Source organism: Cavia porcellus, unplaced genomic scaffold (genome assembly GCF_034190915.1).
Source record: "Cavia porcellus strain 051 isolate PalLab524CR breed Dunkin Hartley unplaced genomic scaffold, mCavPor4.1 scaffold_22, whole genome shotgun sequence".
NCBI lineage: Eukaryota > Metazoa > Chordata > Mammalia > Rodentia > Caviidae > Cavia > Cavia porcellus.
This window is the reverse complement of record NW_026947505.1, coordinates 43,940,256-43,961,631: the sequence shown is the minus strand read 5'-3', so window position 1 is coordinate 43,961,631 and position 21,376 is coordinate 43,940,256. Positions and strand designations below refer to the sequence as shown.

Genomic DNA, 21,376 nt, shown 5'->3' with positions numbered 1-21,376 from the left:
CTGACTTGAAACAAGTCAAATTGCCAGCTTCCCTTGATCCCTGTCTTGCATCCCTGTCATATCTTAGTCCTTCTCAGACTTCAGGCTTGCATTGACTTCTTCTAATAAGTCCCCTCCCATATATCTACCTTTCAGTACAAAATTAAACTTTTGATATTACCAAAGAACACAGCCATGGCCCCCAGCAAGTCCTGGGAGCCCTATCAACTCAGCATCTGCTCTTCACTCAACTATCATGGCATTCTCTCCATTCTCCCCTACAGTTGCTAAACAGTCTTGGGTTCTTTTGTCCAATTCAGATGAAAATATCAAATTGGCAAAGGGCTGCTCCCTCGAGGTTAGCAGTGGGTGACTCTGAGTGCCACTGACTCTCAGCCTTGTCGCCCTGCTCTGAGTCCTGAGTGCCTGTGCCTCTCAGCTCTCAGTGTTTCAGCTTTTGCTGGCATAGTTCTTACCATTACACCTTCCCTCCCCAGGCCCACCCCGACTTCACCTTCCCATCAGCTCCACTGCATTCTGTGCTTATAGGTGTTTTGCACCTTTCTGGAGCCCTTTCTTTTGTTGTCAGCCTAGGCTTTCACTGGCAACTGCAGACCTTGCCAGTGTTGCCACTCGTCTCTGGGTCTGTGGAACTCTTTCAGGATTACTCACCCTCAGGTTTATCAAGAATTTTCAAAGCAGCTGCTCAGTCCATTGTGCTGGACATGAGAATCTCAACAGAGAACAGGACCACTCCACTGAAGCCTTTGTTACAAGGATTTATTCCGCAGAGAAGGTGCCACCTTCTTGGTTGCCAGAGTAGGGTGATTTATATACAGGAGGAACGCTCTGCGCTTGTGCAGTTCCTTGTGGTTCCTAGAACTGTTCCAGGACTTTCGGAGTAGTGTCAGAGAGGGACAGGCTCATTTACAGGGCAGGGCTCTCCAAATGGAATAGGTCTGCTCTTCATGTCCAAGACATCATCTTCTAGAGCAAATCATCCAGGACATCTGTACTGTCACAGCAGAAGCTCTGGCAGTTTCTGTACTTTTGTATAAATTTCAGCTCCGAAACTGCTACCTCTATGGCTTTTCTATCATCTCCAGGAAGAACTGTAGGGCTAATCTTGGCCCACTGGGGTTAAAGGGACCCAAGAGTATCATCAGTGGCCCCGGTGCCTCCCCAGTACTTGACTTTAATTTTGATTTTTTGAGCGCTCCTCCCATTGGGTGGCAGCATTGGCTGGGTCAGAAGAAGAGCAGGGGTCCAGCCCTTTTTCTATCTCCCTCTCACCCCAAAGCTACCTCCAACCCCCACTTCTTCATAATCTCCTTCACTGACTCCTCTATTACAGCCTAAAACTTCAGACTGGCCCCAACCTCACTCCACACCTCCAAATTTCCCCTCCACCTCCATCCTCCTGATTAGATAGTGACATTGGCCATTTCCAGGATCATTCTCAGCCCTCTTCCCTCCAAGTTCTAAAATTATGTGTCTAATTGCCCTCATGACATCTCTGCTTGGTGTCTCCAACTTAGTGTACCCCTTCCACTTTCCATGACAAACCTGCTCACCTCCCAGTCTCCTCTCTGCCTATCCGTCTGCTACCCCCGAGGCCGCACTATCCAAACATCTGGGGTGCTCCTCTTGCCCCTCAACATGGAATCATCTATACAGTCTTCTCTTCTACCCATCACCACTGCCTCCTCCACTTCCATCACCATTGTGATTTCCAGCCTTGACTGGTCTTCTGAAGCCCCACGTCTGCCCTTATCCATTTAATACTGACAAAGCCAGAACTATTTCTTAAGCACCAGTTGTATTTCACTATTTACCTACAGAAAATATGCAGAAATTTTCCCTTTGACCTCTCATATCTGAACAAGAAGGCCCCATGGACTTGAGCCTCGCATGCCATGTGATCCTACTCTCTGCTTCTGTGCTGCCAAGAGTGACCTCCTTTCTGTCCGTCGGCTCCCCACAGCCACATCCAGGCCAACACAGTGTGTCCTTTATGATGTACTTTTGACTATTTGTAGTGCACAGATCACTGCTTCTTACCCATCAGACCTCAGCTCAAATTCCCCTTTCCCCAGAGAGACATTTCATGTTCATCCAGTTTAAAAGCCTACATTCTCCACACCAGCCATTTTCAATCCTACCTTCTTACTGACTTTCTCACTGACATATAGTACAGTCTGCAGCTATGTTATTTAAATGCTTGTGCTTGCTTGTTCATTGTCTCTTTTTCTCCTTATCAATATATCAGCTCTAGAACACAGCAATCCCTTCTAATTTTCTTTTATGTCTCTTGTGTTTTAGCCAGACTTATTTCATAGGGAGGGTTCTTCATGCTTGCTGAATGACTAAAAGGAGTTTGCTTTAGAGCACTGATTCCACATATACCCAAGTTTGATTCACTAATACCCTTTGCCTTTCAGCTCCTACTTCTGAAATCACTCCTCAGGAAAGTCTTCTCTAATTTCCCTCACTGCTGCAAATTATCACGTGCACATGTTTTCAGGCATTTAAACTTTCTTTATAGAATTCATCATATATGTATGTGTATATGTATGTGTGTATATATATATATGTGTGTATATATATATATATATATATATATATATATATATATATATAATTTTACACTTCTCAATACATTTGACTAATATCTGAGGGAAGGGACCATGTCAGTTTTTACTTGCTATTGAATCTTGAGAATGCAGTTCAATGTTTGTCAAAGATTATGCATTCATGAAAGTTGTGCTGAATAATTGTTCAAAATAACTACAAAAATAATATGTACTATGTAAAATATTCTGTATGTAGAAAAACCACCTTAGAACAGTGAGTACCTGTCATTTCACCAACCTGATACTTTCTGTGCTGTACATCTTTGCAGATATTTCCTACCCACCTATATACATTGAAAGATGCTAGACTATTATGTAATATTAGCTCCAAGCTGAATGTCTTGATCTCCTAATGTTTGTCAACTCAAAGTACATTAGTCAGATGTCTGTGTAATGGTTAGAAGTGCATCTTCTCTTGGAACCCACATATTGAAACTGTTTAGAGATATTTCTGTTTTCATATTTTTTGTTCCTGAGATTTTAAACTGAAAATATTGGCCTTCCCATCTGTACTATTATATGTGCAAACCCTTTATGGTTTATCATTTGCTCTTACACTGTATAATTAACATTCATAAATATTACATTTTATATGATCAGATCTTAGTTTTTCTTTCTTTATCAGTACATGCGAGTAACACATAATGTGTACAGTCCTTGTGGGACTTGGAACATGTACAGAATACATCCTATTCCCTTCTTTATCCCCCTTGCCTTCCACACCTCCTGATCCTCTTCCTTTCCTTTTCCCAATCCCCTGTCACACACCTCCTGATCTTCCTCCTCTTTTCTTTTTTGCACATATTTGCCGTACATACTGCCATTTCCTGTGTGGAGTGGGCACACGTACCTGACACACTTAGTTCTTTTTTCATCCCATCCCTCTTCCCTCCTCCCTTCCACCAGCTCTTGTTTCCCTTCCTATCTGAGAAACATCTATCTCCTGACTTTCTATTATCTATCTTTCCTTTTGTTCTTTATTTAGGTTTCTCATTTAAGAGAATAAGTAGGGAGAGGATCAAGAGATGGTGGATGGAGGGAGGGAAGAAGGACAGGGGATGAAAAAGGAACTAAGATATAAATAAAAGAATTTTAAAGAGACTCCATGTGATGTTTAAGTTTGTGTGTCTGATTTACTGCACTTAATATTACATCTCAAGGTGCATTCATTTTCCCACAAATGATTCAAGTTTATGTTACTTAAGTGTGTGTAAATATCACATTTTCTTTATCCATTCATCTGCTGATGCATATACAGGCTGCTTCCAGGATTTAATGATTAGGGATTATGCTGCTGTAAGGATGGGTAAGCATGTATCACTGTTATATGATGTCTTTTAACTCTATTGGAAGATACCTACAAGGTAAATGCTAGGTTGAATTTCTAGTTTCAGATTTTTAAGAATCTCTGCATTGTTAATGATTGTACTAGTTTACATTCCCAACAACAGGTGGAAAGTTTCTTTTTCCTCCACAATCTCTCCAGCATTTATTGTAATTTGATTTCTTGATGACGACCATTTGTTCTGGGAAAAAACATAATCTTTGTTTTGTTTTATTTTGCATTTCTCTAATGGCCAGATATTTTGACCATTTTTTCATTTATTTATTTTCCATTTGTACTTCTTCTGAGAAGTCCATTTAACTTGATAAGTTTTGGATTAGGTCTCTTACATTAAGGGTGATATATATATATATATATATATCAAAGAATTGTTCAAAGAATTGTTAGCCAAAATTTTCTCCCAATCTGTACAGTCTTTTAATTTAGTTATTTCTTTTCATTTGCTATGATCCCATTTGTTGATGCTTCAAGAGTTTTACCTATCTTATCTTCTAGATTAAATGTTTCTGTTTTAAATCCATTTTCATTTTAGTTTAATATATGATGAAAAGATGGACCTAGACTCAGTCTTCTGCATATGATTACCAATTTCCCAACACCATTTATTAAAGAGGCTATCTTTCCTTCACTGTAGGTTTCTGGCCCATTTGTCAAAGATAAGTAGTTAAATGTACTGGGAGGTTGTTAGAGCATTCTTCACTCTGTTTGTTGGCCCTCCTATCTGTCTGTGTGCCAATACCATGCTAGTTTTTGTACAGTAGGTTTGTGATATAATTTCAGGTCCAGGGTGCTGATCACTTTGCTACTTTTACCCAAGATTGTTCTCTTTTGGTTCAACATGAATTTTAGGATTGTTTTCTCCAGCTCTGCAAAGAATTCTGTTAGAATTGTGCCAAATCTGCATGTAAATTTTTGAAGTACGGACATTTTGACAATATTGGTTCTGCCTATCCAAGAACAAAGAATATCTTTTCAATTTCTGAGGTCATCTTCAGTTTTCTTTTTTCAGAGTTACAGTTTTCATTGTAGAGGTCTTTCACTACCTTAGTTAGGTTTATTCCTAAGCATTTGATTTTTCTTGGTGCTCTTGTGAATGGTATTTTTTCTCTAATTTCTTTCTCAGTGATTCACTATTTGTTTACAGGAACTTATCAATGTTGGATCCTGCCACATTACTGAATTTAGTTATTAATTGTAAGTGTCTTCTGATGGATTGTTTAAGGTCTTCTATGTATAGGATCATGTCATGCAAATAATAATTTGACTTTTTCCTTTCCTATATGTATGCCTTCTATTTCTTTCTCTTGCCTGATTGCTCTGGCTAGTATTTCAAGGGCTATGTTGAACAGGAGTGGTGATAACAGACATCTTTGTCTTATCCTTGATTTTAGAGGAAATGCTCTGTAAGATTTTCCTCATATAATATGATGCTGATAGTAAGTTTGTCACAAATGGTTTTCATCAGATTGAGATAAGATCCTTCTGTTCCTATTTTCTTCAGTTTTTTAAAATAAAAGGCCTATTATTTCTTAATGTTATGATTTCTTAATGTTATATCTTTCTTTTGATCAGAAGTCTTCTCTAATTTTTCACGTATTTACCTAAATTGTCTTCAAATATACTTTACATTAGATTGTTATTGTTATTGTTACTGTTACTGTTATTGTTATTGTTATTGTTATTGTTGTTGTTATTGGAGAGGCAGGAGAGTTGAGACAGGGTCTGAGTGTGTACTTCAGGCTGACCTGGAAATCAAGGCAATCCTCCTGTCTCAGCCTCCCCAGTGCTGGGATTATAGATATTTGCCACCATACCCAGTTTACATTTTTGTTTTAAGCTATCTATAATTTGATTTAGTGCAAAGCATAAAATGAGAATCCATTTTTATATTTTTGTCAAAGTATTTATCAAATATTCCAGTATGTTTACAGCTAAAATAAAATGTTATTTCTTTCAAATTCTAATATAGCAGAACATGCTTGGGTTTATTTCTAGATATTCTCTTGAATTTTTCTGCCAATAATTCATTACTTTCCTCATATTAAAATTACAGTAAATACTTCTAAAAAATTTACTGTTAAAATTTGGCTACATTCATATATTTGATGCTCCAAACAACTTAGACTTAATGATGGGACTCTAATGCATATATTTGACTTGTAGTTAAAGTTGCATTGGACATGACATCTTTAAAATATGGAACTTTCAGTTTATGTTATGGATTACCATTTATTCATCTGTATTATTCCTCTATGTAGTGTTCTATAATTTTGCTTTTATTGGTCCTATAATTTTTTCTATGTGTCCTTCACAGACATTTTATGACTGAAATTTGAAATAAAATTTTACATTATAATCTAAAATTTCATTTCTCAGATGTTAGAAAGCTCTTGTTTTGATCACTAACTGTTGAATGTAATTGGTACTCTTTTAGAAGATTCTCTCCAGTTTTCTAGGTAAAAAAGGTATTATAATCCACAAAAGATAATAGGTTGGATCATTTTCAATAGTTAAATACAAAACATTTTTTGCCTTAATATACTGACTAAAACTTTAATAAGAATAATTAATAACTATTGTAATAGTTATTTTTGTTTTATTTTAAAGAGAAAAAATAAAATCAAAGATACAAAATTTCAAAAATAAGATAATAGGAAATTTATAATGGTTAATATATTACATTATTATCTTCAAAATAGTTACTCTAATTACATGACATAAGTGTGCATAATTAATGAAATAATAAAAAACTTTTTTAATGAACTAAGACAAATCAGCAGTATAATTATCTTAGCTCTCTTTTATCTATTACATATATTATTTTTCCTTTTCTCTTCTTTATCTTTTCACCCATACGTTGTTCTTTATTACTGAGCTGTTTCTTTCCTTTTCATATCAATAGTAGACTGGGACTTACTTACTTTTTCAGGAAGACATTATGATGTTTACATATGTGAGTCTGGTTTATTTTACTTATGAGGATGGACTCTATTTGTGCCCAATTACCAATAAATGCCTCAACTTTATCCTTCTTTAAAGTTGAGTAGTACTTCATCATATAAAAATACCACATCTTATAAATTTATCCTTTGTTGATAGGCATTTGGGTTGTCTCCAAGATTTGGCTATTGCAAATTGTGTTGCTATAAACATGGGTGCACACATATGCACTGTAGTATAATGTTTTCAATTCACCTGGGGAAATACTCAGAAGGGGAATAGCTGAGTCTAATGGGACCTCTGATTCCAGCTTTTTGAGGAATCTCTATACTTATTTTGACAATAGTTGTGTGAGTCTACATTCCCATCAACAAAGTTTCCTTTTTCCTCAACACTCTGTCAGCATTTGTTATTGGCTGATTTCTTGATGATAGCCATTCATTCTGGAATGAGATGGAATCTCAGTGTGGTTTTAATTTGTATTTCCCAAATGACGGGTAGTTGAATTTTTTTCACATATTTATTTTCCATTAGTATTTCTTCACCTGAGAAATGTTTATTCATCTCTGAAGTCCATTTCTGGATTCAGTCTTTGAATTTGGGGAGTCTGATTTTTTTTCAATTCTTTATATGTCCTAGATAGAACTACTTTGTCTGAGGGATAGTTGGCTAAAATTTTTTCCCACCAGGATTTTCTTTTCACTATGCAAATGTTTTATTTTGAGATGCAAATGTTTTTAATAAGATGAGATCCCAGTTTGTGATTCTGTGAAGTAACTTCCCATGTGATTTGGTTTTTGTTCATGGCCTCTGTGCCTACCCTTATGTCTTCAAGATTTCTATCCACTTTCCCTTTCGGTAGATTTAATGCTTCTGTTTTAATATTTAGATCTTTGATCCATTTTGACTTTACTTCAGTGCATGGTGATAGACATGGTTTTAGTTTTACTCTTCAGCATATGGAAAGCCATATGCCAAATGCCAGCACTGTTTATTAAAGAGGCTTGGTTTATTCTAGCAAAACTGGTTGGCCCCTTTGTCAAAGACAAGATGGCTGAGTGTGTTGAAAGTTGTGTCTTTATCTTCTAATTTGTTCCTCTGGTCCTTGGTCCTATTTTTTTGTTTGTTTGTTTATTTTATTTTGCTTTGTTTTTCCAGTACCATGCTGATTTTATCACTGTAGCTTTTTAGTATAATTTTAAGTCATGGATTGTGATGCTCCTGCCTTGGCTTTGTTGCCCAAGATTGCCTTTGCTATTCTAAGTCTCTTCAGTACCCACATGAATTTTAGGCATGTGTTCTCTAGATCTGTGAGGTATGTTAAAGGTATTTTCGTTGGGATACATTAAATTGGTATAACAGTTTTGGGAGTATAGCCATTTTCAAGTGTTGGTTCTTCCTACCTAAAGAAGGGGCATCTTTCCATTTTCTGATACATGTATGTTTCCATCTCCTTTTTTAAAGTGTTGTAATTTTCAATTTTTATTTTCTTTGTTAAATTGATCTGTATTTCATTTTTTGAATGTCTTGTCAAGGGTGTGATTTCCCACATTCTCTCTCAGTGATCTTGTTGTTTGTATACAAGAACACTATTGATTTTTGAGTGTTGATATTATATCCAGATAATAAGATATTGAATTTTTTTCATCTACAACTTTTTTAGTGGCACTTTTGAGGTATTCTATGTAGATAATCATGTCCTCTGTGAATAATGAGAGTTTAACTTCTTCCTTTCCTGTACTTATATATATATATATAAACAAGGAGATTGTATAGAAACCATTGTTCATTTTCTGTTAGTTGGTTCTAAATACCCTGTAACACTTTTACCCTCTTGAATGGTTTTACACTGTCTTGTTATGTTTGATAGTATATGAAGGCATACTCAAATATTTCAAGGAAAGAGACACTATAGTAGCTACTGTTATGTCGGGTTATCCTGTGGTGAAACACTATGTTGCTTAAATTGTTGTGTTCTGACCTGTGCTGTTATGTCCTCTTTCATTTTAATCTCCCCCTTTTTATATATTTTTTAAATAAAAAAATAAAGTATTGTTTCTTTGAAAGGTGGTTTAGCCATTTGATGAAAATCACTGTTTCAAATAATAATACAGGAATAGAGTATAGGATAAAGTGCCAAAGCACTTGTTCTGCATGTTGGAGTCCATGTGTGATATATAGGTTTTTATTTCTGTTTTCCACTTTAAGTAGTTTATCATTTTTTTTAATTTCAGTGTTGTTTTCTGCGTCCTGGTAGACCTGCATGACTTTGTTCTTTTGTTAATTATTCGGTTTGAGACATCTGTGATTCCCTTCTTTATGACTCATTATTAAACTCCATAAGATACATCATATGTTTCATCTCACTCTTATTTTATTTCTCTCTGTATCTTAACATCTCCCTTTTCTAATCAGAAATCATACTCCGTTTATTATCTGATGACACTGACGTTTTTCAGATTGAAAACAATAAACATATATTACGTAAAATTTATTGCTGGAATAAATGATGCTCTGTCCCATCTTTTGCATATTTTCTTCTATTAGGCTATAAAGAATTTTTAAATTCTTCATATCCCATTTTTTATTTACTCAACCTTGAATTATGTCTATCACTAGATTTCATATTATAACAAACTAAAGCAAAAAATAAAGCACCAAGCCTACTCATTCCTTACCTATCATTTCCTGGGGCAATATCAGCAGCAAGACGAGTCCAGGATTTCTTAGGGTAAGCACCGTGAAGCTGAAACTTCCCATAAACCCCTGAAAATAATAAAGGCAACAGGTAGAGACAAAAATATTTCAAAATCACTAAGGCCACATAAGTAAGGTCATCATCCAAAACACATATTACAGAATTTATATATAAATAGGTAGATACCTTATGAAAAAAAAGTGCTTGAGTTTTCTATAGTAGATCAAATATATTTCACATAGATATGACACATATTCTCTCAAAAGCTACAGAGAAATAACTATACCACCTCATAAGCTAAAAACTTGGAAACATGCTAATGGTTCCTTAAATTCAAAGAAGTATTCTTTCCCACCATTAAAAGATTTAAAACGATTTCTAGTCCTACTGAAATACGTAATATTTTATGTTATACACTTGATTCTCAAAGAAAGGCCAATTTTACTTCCTGAGGACAGGTTTTTGGTATTTAGTAGCTTTATTTTCAGTAGACAATATTTTGTCCTTTTCTATTTATTAAGGGAGAAATCTTTAGGGCCTATGTATTAAAATAAAATCTATTTAGACTCATAAAGTAAAGTCTTTCCAGGAACATACTTGATACAGACCACTTTTACTTCTTTGGGGCTTTTTTCTTACATGTCTCATTGGTATTTTCAATCATATTAAGCATAATTTCTGATATTACAGTGCTCTAAAACTGCTGTGCCTATAAACCTCATCAGCATGAAAATAATTATAATTACATACTCTCAACATATGTATATTTATTTAGCTCCCCTTAGGTAATATTTATTATTTTAGATAAATAAATTTATATAATAGTATTTGCTGTGTATTAAATGAGAAGTTTTAGTTTTTTCTTCCTGCATTCAAATAGATTGTTTGCATATGTCTAGATTAGCACACTCTATTTTGCTGGAAAGCAGCAAGATGAAAATGTAGGAGTTTTACAACATTCATCAGAAAAGTACATGAATAAAAGAAGTAAACAACAGAAATGCATCAATAATATACCTCGGCTTTTTATCTAGTATAGTCTAAAATAATAAAATCCTTATTTATTGGAAAGTAATCAATGCTTTATATTAACATTTATAATTTACTGAAAATTCCAATCCAGAAGATGAAAGCAAAAAAGGAGTTAATGGTTATAAAAATAATCCAACTTTCAGGATATGTCTTCAAGCCTCTTTCACATAACATTGTTTTATAAATATATTTCACAAAGTTATCATATCATAAAAAATCTTTTCTCATCATAAGGTAAGCAAGCTGGTCAAAGAAGATCATGAAATAATTTAAAGAGATTTCCATCAAGATTTATAACAAAAACCAGTTCATGTCTTTAAATGTGAATTATCAAGCAACCTGCTTGGAACCCCTTCAGTCTCTCTCTCTCCGAAAGAAGCTTTCTTTCTACTCTAAATATTTCTACTCTTAACCTCTATTGTTCCTAAAATTCATTCTTTGATTTTAGGGAACACAAATTCATACTGGACATACAGTTAGTTTGGATTTTCATTCTCCTATATCATTTGGAGGTTCCACCAAGATCATCAGACAGAGGTAAGAGTGCATCTTTTGTTTCATAAACTTTGGACTGGTACTCATTTAAGCAACAAATTTTTATGCTTCAAATTTTATTTTGTCTTCACCAGTTGCTTATAATTACTTGTGATAAATTTTTGCAATTTGCCCATTGTTTTAATTGCCTTATTTCTTAAATAATGAAAGTTATAAGATCATGATATTTCTTCAATGGTACATCTTTATTATTTTATTCTTGTACATATTAAATTTGATTAGTTGTGAAATTTCCTGGTACTCCTTGCTTGACTATATTTAGATAATAGTGCTAGAGACTATATTAGAACATCCCTAGAAGACTTCATTATAAACTTCTATAAAATGGGTCTTCTTAAATGAAATCTAGCTCAGACTTAGAATATATACATGCCTATGGTAAAACCAGGACTCCTTCCACCATTTAAGCAGCACTAGACTGGTGGATGGTCTTCAAGACTTGGAGGACAGGTTTTACTGAGACAGACTGGCTCTCATCCTCCTCTATACTCTAGAGGAAATGTCAAGCCTGTTCTGCTTCATTTTCCCTCCTTTGACCTTACCTCTACTCATTTCCCACATTTTACTTTCCTTATAGAGGCATGTGAAGTCAGAAAGAACTCTAGACTATTTAAGACTTTTTTTTCTTAGTTAAGCCCATAGAAAATGACTGTTTGCTAACATTGAAGACAAGGAAGTCATCTTAGATGAGGGACATGCACCCTGTCTTTGGGTCAAATGAGTCATCAGAATTGTGCCCATCCAGGAGAACATACATAAAAGCTATGTTCCAGCTTAATGTTCTGGGCCACATCTCATGTAGAGATGGAACCTGAGACATAGTAGGGAAAGCTGGCTTCCATGTGACAGTGGAAGAAGCTGTCTCCTAAAGCAGTATACATTATGGGACCTCAATACATTTAGAACGAGGAGGTTCTCCAACCTTTCAAGTTGTGGATTTTAAAACTTACAGTAAATTCAAAGAGCTAGGTAATGTTCTGGCTCATGTTTTTTAACTATCCCTTACAGAACTCTGATGAACAATGGTAACTCTGCCAGCTAATTAATCGCTCTTATAGCAGCTACCACCCTTAAAAGCAGAGTACAGGTTTCCCCAGTGTCTGTTTGGTGAATCCACATTGAAGCCAGTGGCCGATGGAGTCAATGGAATGTTGACCAGACAGAGAGCTGGATTCCTTTCTGGAGACTGACTTTTGCTTATCTGGGCCAATAGAAACTGAGAACAACCGAGGGTTCCTAGCTAGGGCAACTCTCTGATGGACACCCAAAGTGACAATTTGCTCAGGACGACTGAAAGTCTCCACTTATCTATCATCTTTATTTCTCTGCTAGTAGACTAGAAACCCTTACTAAACCTTTCAGGGGATCTTCAGATTATTTAAGATTACTCCTCTCTTCAGAGATTAAACTGAGGTAGTTTGCAACAATTGTTTACATTCTACAGCAGCTAGTAGGGGAAGGATTTACATTTGTTAATTAAGAGAAGTTAGTGTTTTCTTTCTGTGTGCCTAGGAGACTGATGTACCTTTATTAACATATAAAATTTGATCACTATATAATTTATAAGTTTAACCTGTGAGCTTCACAGATATTGACATTTAAATAAATCATTACCATATCCCTCCCCTAGAAAAGATTGCCCAGGTGATTAGATGGGTAATACAACTGTCTTGGAAGTTTCGTTGCCCTAGACTAGAATTCCTCAAGTTATTTGTTGCCTTATCTATCTCCAGAGGTGATCTCCTTCACAGTACAGTCAGAGAAATTATCAACTCACCTTTTTTGTATGCTCTCTTCCAATGAACCAACGCAGTAATCTATTACACAGTTATGCTTTCTTCTTTAAGCATTCCCCATGGAAACAAAGTTCGAAGAACTATTGGGGAAGATAAAATTGCATACCAGGCCAAGGGTGGATAGGCTGGCTGAATTTTATCTTCTATGCTCTCTAGATGGCATCCACCTATCCTGGAGTAGAATCAACCCAAAGGACACCTTGAAGGTATTATCAAATAGGAATAATAAGGGACGCATTAGTTATCTCCTTTTTGCAGAGTCAGATAGCTCAATGTCAAAGTCTTTAGAACTTCAGGGCTAAAGAGAGCTCAGTGGAGGTTCCTGAGTTCAATTCCTGTTACAAAGAGATTTCATAGTCTTATATGTTGTTTTACATTACAGACATAGGCAGCTCAATGCCAAACCCCCTTACTCTCTTTGGAATGCATTCTTAAGCACCGGAAGATGTTCGACCCTTGCATGTTGAAAAAAAGCCAATGGTATTTCTCTTCATGAGTGCATGGCCTACCTACCCCCTAGAGACAAAATTGAATACAGAGGGAAATATTAATTATGATACTATTTTACAACTAAAACCATATTGTAAGAAAGAGGAAAAATGGTTAGAATTGCTATATGTTCAAGCTTCACATTTATAATTCTTATCTATGCCCCAGCTATAATTATAATCCTTATGAGACCACTCCCATTCATAGGTCTCTTTCTCTCAGTAACTTTAAACAAAGCAAGCTAAAACTAGGAAAATTTGCAGATAACTCTGATAAGTACATCCATGTCTTTAGAAGATTTATTCAGATCTATGAGCTATGCTGGAAAGATTTAATGTTACTCTTAAATCTCACTTCTAGTGAGAGATAAGTAGAATTCCAAGCTGCTATTGCCTTTGGAGGTGAATATAATGTTGTTAATTTTAGAAGGCCAGAAGATAGTCAGGGGAACCACCAGTTCCCCCTGGGGCACGAGCAGTTCCTACCCAAGACCCCAAGTGGCCTGACAACAATACAGGAGAATGGAACAGGAGCCTAGTGTGTATTCTTGAAGGTCTAAGAAGGACAAAAACCAAGTTAAATTGTCAGCTATTTCTCAGGAAAAAGGTGAAAACCCTTCTGACTTCTTAGAACATTTGTCAGAAGCAGTAATAAAACATATGTTCATAGATCCTGATTCAATAGAGAGACAGATTTTGCTTAAACACGTGTATTACTCAATGTGTATTACTCAATCAAGTCCAGACATTAGAAAAAAGCTATGAAAGATAGCCTTCACTCTAGATAGTTCACTTGATTCTTTAATAAATCTACTTCCTTAGTATTCTATAATCAGCACTTGGAGAAAACCAAAGAGAGAAAACAAAAAGTTTAAAAAAATAGCACCTTTATTGTGGCCTTAAAAAAATAGACCTTAAGTCTGATTCTCAGGGTTCCAAGAAGAGCTTGCTGATAACTAACCTGCTATCTCTGCCACAAGCCAGGCCACTTTAAAAGGGACTGCCTTAAAAGGCCCCCCAATTCATGCCCTAACTGCAAAGGGGACTGCTGGAGATCGGACTACCTTCTGAGGCCAAGGACCCAGGGTTCAGACCCATCCTATTTGCTGGTCCAGCAGAACTCAAAGGCCTTGGGGCACTCATTTCCTCCTCTGGCCAGACTGTCATCTCTACTGTCATCTCTGAGGGGGGAGCCATGAGTAATCATGTCAAGAAGTAAAAACCCGCCAATTGCTGAACATTGCCACATGTCTCTTAGTCCTGCTCAACTCGGATTTTCCTTCCAGGCACTGTACCTCAATACAGTCACCAAAATATAGGTTGCTTTAACTTTCTGTTCACTCATTCCTTTTAGTTATGCCTAAAAGCCCAACTCCAATCATGGAGAGATTTTATCCTGTCTAAATGATATCATATGTATATGATATATATAAATGCTATATGATATATATATATATATGTATCTCCAAGTTGCCACCTAATCAAAATGATGCTGAGACTGATTTTTACAAATCTAGAACATATTATTGTTCATATATAAAAACATAAGAGAGCTTCACTTATCAAAGTAAAGTATTAGTCTGGGTTCTCAGAAGTTAATCAAATTTAGAGGTAATTATAAAGCTAAAGAGCTAAAAAATTTTATGACAGTGTCAGACTCTATCAATAAAAGGACCCAAGTCAATGGGTTTTAACTGTCATAATTTAGAAACAGTCCCTAAACTTCAGTGTCAGTACTACTACTCATGCTTTGATTATATATGCTTTGTATACAAACTCTGATTATATATGCCTTGATTAAAAATTGTTATTGCCTAAAGGTGCCAAACCCCAAGGCATCATACACACAAAAACCAATAATATGTTAGATTCCTTTTAGATTCTTTTTTACTGGGATCCACCAGATTTTGTCCAGAGAAACTTATATGACATATATCAAGGCCTTAACTATAGTCAAACAGGCTTAAGTGACACTGTAACTGGTCTGTCTCCTAAATAAAATAAAAGTAATGAGACAGGCTGTTATCCAGAATCAGATGGCATTAGACATTCTAACAGCAGCACAGGGTGATACTTGTGCAATTGTAAAAACTGAATGCTATGTGTATATTCCTGATTGTTCTGCTAATATTTCAATATCCATTCAAGATATTAGATGACAAATTAATGACATATCCAGTTCTAAAATTCCCTGGACCTTATCCTTTCCCTCCTTATGGGAAGCTATTATTAGCTCCTAGTGGTGGAAATCTTCATTAACTATACTCATAATTATCCTATTGATTATATTATTTGGGCCATGTATGCTTAATTGTTTTTTGGCTTTGTCTCCTCCAGACTTAAAGCTGTACAGCCACCCAAGATGAAGCTGCCTGGTGTCTATCAAGGGCCTTTAGATAGATCTTCTTTAAAATATCTCTGACTATCAATCAACAACTACACCCCTTTTCAGTCTGAAGAAGCCAGATCAGTCATCTCCCATTTCTTCCTGATGGAAGCTTGGGATAGTTCTTCAGAGAGGGAAATGTTACAAGCAACTGAGCTAGTTAGAAAAGTTATAGGCAGTCATGCAGGGTTAGGCCCTTGAAGAAGCTGGCACAGAGGACCTTGTGTCTGATGACCTTGGAGGAATCACACACCTCTTGCTGTGGGCCAGATCTCAAAACAAATGCAACCACACCTTTAAGTATAATCCTCAGGGATTAAATCTGGAACATTTTGCGAAGCCAAGAGTCAGCATCCTAATCCTTTATAGGAGGAGTCACTGATCTCTAAGAATGCCCGCTTTCTGTGGATTTGCCTCCCCATTTGTTCCCAATTTAATCAATTTTATCCGAGCTATTAATCTTATTGGCTAAACATAGTAAGTTTCCAGTTTTCCCCAATTTTAGTCCCACCTTACCTCATGATTTTACTTTATAAAAACCCTGAGAAGACACAGAATCTTTGGCAACCTGCTTAGGACCCCTTCTGTCTCTCTCTCTCTCTCAGACAAAATCTTTCTTTCTCTCAATAAATATTTCTACTCTTAAAAATAAATAAATAAATAAATTTGAATTATCTAGAAAATTTAATTGGCCAGAAAAAGAGTTGTTAATAATTTCTAATATTCAAAGCTTTATATGAAATGGCACTATTTCTTAGTTGTTACAGTGAGCTTATAAAGGATTTAAAAGAATTAAAATTAGTCATTTACTTAGGATACTATAAAACTTGAAGCATGCTATAAAGCAAATATTTCAGTATTTATTTAAATTTATTATTAAGAGAGAATTTCAAAACACTAGTTTAACTATGTGGTTAAAGTCAAAGGTTAGGACATGTACCCATGTACACTCCTAACTGAAAGTTGGATCCAACTTGGTTACTCCTCAGAACAGAAACAGCACCCCCCAAAAAATCTTATTATTATCCTGCTAGTTTATCAACTGAAGAAAAATCCAAATATTCTTCAATATCCTATTGTTAGAAATATAAGATAAATAGCATACATGAAAATCACAGTGCTCAAAAACATTTTATAGAATGGTCTCTTCTCTTGCACTGCAACACTAAGTGACTTAGTTGAACATAGCCAACACAACATGGCATTTAATGGGGAGCCGATTAAAATTAGTATCCTGGATGGTGACGGTAATTTGCTTAAGCCATATAATCACATAATATTTAAAAACATAATAAAGTACAATGAACTAGCTCTTTTAAAACTTCTGTAATCAAGGGAAGGAAAAAATTAAAAAGAATCCAGTTTTGAAAATTGATCTCTTTCTTTTTCCCTGAGACATATTCTTGCTATAAAGTTCACACTAGTTTTGAACTCACTGTGTAGTCCAGGTTAGCCCTGAACTCTATTCTCCTGCCTTCACATTTTGCATGCTGAGATTACAGACGTGTATCACTAAAGAAAGCAAAGTTGTTTCACATCAAGTGTTACCCTATTTCCCTTTATAAAATCAATAATGCCTATGCAGAACCTGAGAGACAGTACTTGAAAGCTTATCAGCATTCTCTTATCTCTGGAAACTGAGTAGTTTTGGAGTTGTTATATCATGTCTATTCAAGAACAATCTTAATTTTGTATTCTTGTGTAGGCCAGTTCTAAAACTAAGATGTGGTACAATGCCAATATGAAATGGAAAAGCTGTCAACACTAAAAGAACTCTAAAAATTTATTAATGTATCAGTATAAAATGTATCAATAATCACACAATATTTATAGTTGATGATATACATCCTTAGTCTAGACCTTGGGGTATGTCATATATAGATATAAATCTAACTTTTAACATTACAAAACTCTGTGGTCTTCTACCTACTGCTGATCATCTCTGGCATCTATAAAATGGATAGTTTTCACAAGAGAACAAATAAGTGAAATAATAAATATGAATTTTCTAGAAGAGTGCCTGAAATTTACTAAATGCTCTGAATTTCTCTGTCTCTCTGTCTCTCTGTCTCTGTCTCTCCTCTCTCTCTCTCTCTCTCTCTCTCTCTCTCGCTCTCTCTCTCTCTCTCTCTCTCTCTTTCTCACGCACACACACAACTTATTTGATTTTAATAAAAATATTTTGCACTCTTACCAATTGTTCCTGGGTCAATACGAATTCCATTGAGACGATCACAGAAGACTCCTTCTGAGGCTCTAAGGCGAATGAGAAACTTTTGTTCTTTTTCTAAGGGATTTTCTAAAGTACCTGTTTACAAAGAAGAATATCACACAAAGTAATTTGAAATTAAAGAGAGGATGCAAAATCGATGCTATAAACTAAACTACATGGAAAAGGGCCAACAAGTCACATAGGTGGAATGGGGGGGGGCAGCAAAATGAAATTCAGTAAACTTCTCTAAAAAGAGACTGGACTACATTCAACAAATATTCACTGTTCTTTCCTCATTGGGTCATATACTTTTCTAAATTAGCAATATTTATCTTCATCACACAAATTGTTTCAGCTAAATAAATTTGAGTGGGTGTCATTTTAATACCAGTTCTCAGTTGATATTTTAAGAAATTTGCAAAGTTTTACCAGGGCACTGCAATGATCTTCTCTGGCATGAAGTTGCTAATGTCTTAAAGAAGAGACATGGAACAGATCTGAACAGAAATAAAAAGCTATAACAAAGTCTAAGCAATGCTAGTACAAATATTTATTTTCACAAACTACCTAGATTCAAAAATTCTTTATTACACATTTTTATTACAGTAGAATTTGACTGATGAACTGTCTATGGCTATTTGATGCACAAATTCCTTTACATGCACTTTAGCATTTAATCCTTACCATAAAACTGAGAAGTATGTTTCTCACCCAGTTTTACATATTCATTCATAAAGAGGCTTAGAATTTTAAGTGAATTATCCATATACAACTACTAAGTAGCAAAGTCTATTTGAACAATGGTATATTTGTGTTTCCTATTAGTCAAGTAATTAAATTAGATTATATAATTCCTTTTATAATTTAAAGACATATAAAGGCATACACAGATGATACTTACACAGTAGATAGGAAATTACTTCATCAGTGATGACTGATCACTTACAGAAAACTTAAAACTGTTCAGGAAGTTTGCTAAAATGGCATTAGTAAATATGGAACTAGGAAGGTGATATTCAGAAAATATTATAGCATTAGTTGTTTAAGAAATAACTGGTGGAAAGGCAGTCTCCAAACTACAGTGGATCTCTCAGGTTCCTAAAAAGCTATCTGCTATCAAGTGAGACTTTTGGCTTACAAATATTCTGAGAACATAACCAACAATGAGGTTACCAAATATGTTTGAAATAACTGGTAAACTTTTTGTCTACTTGTCTTTTGGGTTCTACTTATCCTTTGGATTAGTAATTCTTTTCAGGCAACATAAACCACTCCCTCCCACTGGCATTTCACAGGTACCTGGCTAGCCAAAAGGCTCCTGGCTAGGTGAGTTTGAGCTTGCTACATCCTATCATTACAGTTCAGTGTTCAAGTCATTATTTTACAAAAAACTGTTGAAAGCAAAACTCAGAGAAGAAAGGAAATCTGCCTAGAGTTACTATAAGGAGCAAGGATTAGAACTCATAGCCTGTGTATTTCCAGTGCGACATTAAGGTATGTCGCTGGTAATGCCAACTCTTAACTGAGCCTCTAAGGTATCCCCTTAGTCCAAAAAAGATGTTATATAGCAATAAGAAGAGAATGGGAGGAGGAGAATGTTAAGCAAATGCGTACAGTGCAGCTCTTATCTTGCAGTTATAAGTCTGTCCAGTAAGCCATTTTCCAACTGTGATTTCATTTATTTCACGGAGGGTAGTTGAAAGTCTCAGGGAAAAATGGCCTAGTACTAAACAGATACTAGATTGAAAAAAGTAGGACAGTGTGTGCCCTAGAGAAATGTATGCAGAGTTCTACAAAAGGAGTTCAGCATTTCTCTAAAATCAGAGATTAAATCAATTATGCAACCCAAAATTGCAGCATATGTGGAGCTTTCCCAGAAAGTCTGGACAAAATTAACCAGCCTGCCATGATTTTTGGTATCTGAAGTAACCAGAGTTTGAGATCTTTTTTGTCAACTTAGGGGGAAGGGAAAACAGAAAGATGGGGTCTAGGCAGAAACAAGACTAGGCAAAAAGAAGAAGCACATGCTACTCTAACACGAAAATGCAGTGCTTCCTATATTTACAAAAGCTAATGAATAGAAAATGTTAAAGGCTGAGATACTGAGATGAAATATATTCTCCAACCCAGCAATCAAAGAAAGATGACATTGTCCCATGTGAGAATAGCCACTTCAATGGAAAAGTTGCTCATGGTAAGGCAGTTTGTCCTTGGTTTCCCTTTGTAAAGCTGCTCTACACTGTAGCAAGAAATACAGAAAACCTTGAGGAATTTACCCATTCATATTGGCAACAGAAATAATGGTCATTTTGCTGCAAAGACATTCCAGATGTTTTCACAGACATGATTTCTCGTAAGTTTTCACAGGTCTTTGATAACTGTTGTCCAGGTTCTCATGAGGAAACTGAGGCAAAGGAGGGTTAAGTAACTTGTCAGGAATTACACAGCTATTAAATAGTGAATGTGGGCCTTAAATTTAATAAGTACCATTCTAGGCCACGGGGATACAGGGCAATAGGAGAAAAGTAAAGCAAAGTCAATACTACTTAGCATGGTTAATAAAGGGAAAAGGAATAGATTCCAGATGCTAAAATCACCTAGGGAGATGGAAAAAAATAAGCTCTGGCATAGAAAAGATAACCATTGTAATGACTTGGGGAATATGGGACAAATAGATTCCTTGAACTTCAAAGGTAAGACAAAGGCAAAAGGACCTTTTATTATTTTATTAACTAAATCTCTTTGATGGAATAAATATAATCCTACTTTATACTTGAACCCACTCCGTCCACATGATTCCTTACACTCTGAACTCAGCCAGAGCCCACTGGTTACTTACCAGTCTCTCAACTCTCTCTGCCCACGAGAGCCCTCATCTTTTACATCTTTCACCTTCATTCTTTCTGACTCGCTGTCTCCCTTCAACACTTGGCTCCATTCTAACTGATCTCTAAAGCTTTCTGTGGTCTTGAATTAAATGCTGCATTTGTGCATAAAAAACGAGGTGCCACTGGCTATAGTAATCCTGCTTCAAGGAATTTGTCTTAAGAGTTAAGGACAAAGAGCAATGCCCAAAGTTCTTTCTTGTTGTCTTTATTTATAAGACATCTTTGAAATGGCAATTAGAAACGTCTTCATTCCTGGAGAATGTCGCCTGTCTCCCAGTGTTTCTAATATGCTCAGTAGCTGAGCACATACTCTGACAAGCTTCTACAACACGGCTCTTCTTTCATGGCAAACACTAAGTTTCAAAACCAGCTCACATTTCACGTTTTTTTTTTTTTTTAGATCATTCCTTGTCTACTAAGTCTT

The 21,376-nt window shown here is 35.6% G+C and overlaps 1 protein-coding gene across 3 annotated transcripts in view; it reads right to left on the bottom strand.

The window, feature by feature from the left end:
• The window catches only part of Pkhd1 (PKHD1 ciliary IPT domain containing fibrocystin/polyductin), a 472,244-nt gene that overhangs the window by 150,224 nt on the left and 300,644 nt on the right, over positions 1 to 21,376 (bottom strand). For all 3 annotated transcript variants that reach the window (XM_063233114.1, XM_063233116.1, XM_063233115.1), the window contains 2 exons: positions 18,047 to 18,160; positions 9,576 to 9,663 (listed from right to left, as the gene is read on the bottom strand). In XM_063233114.1, coding sequence (XP_063089184.1) covers positions 9,576 to 9,663; positions 18,047 to 18,160 — 202 coding nt within the window. The remainder of the gene's footprint in view (positions 1 to 9,575; positions 9,664 to 18,046; positions 18,161 to 21,376) is intronic.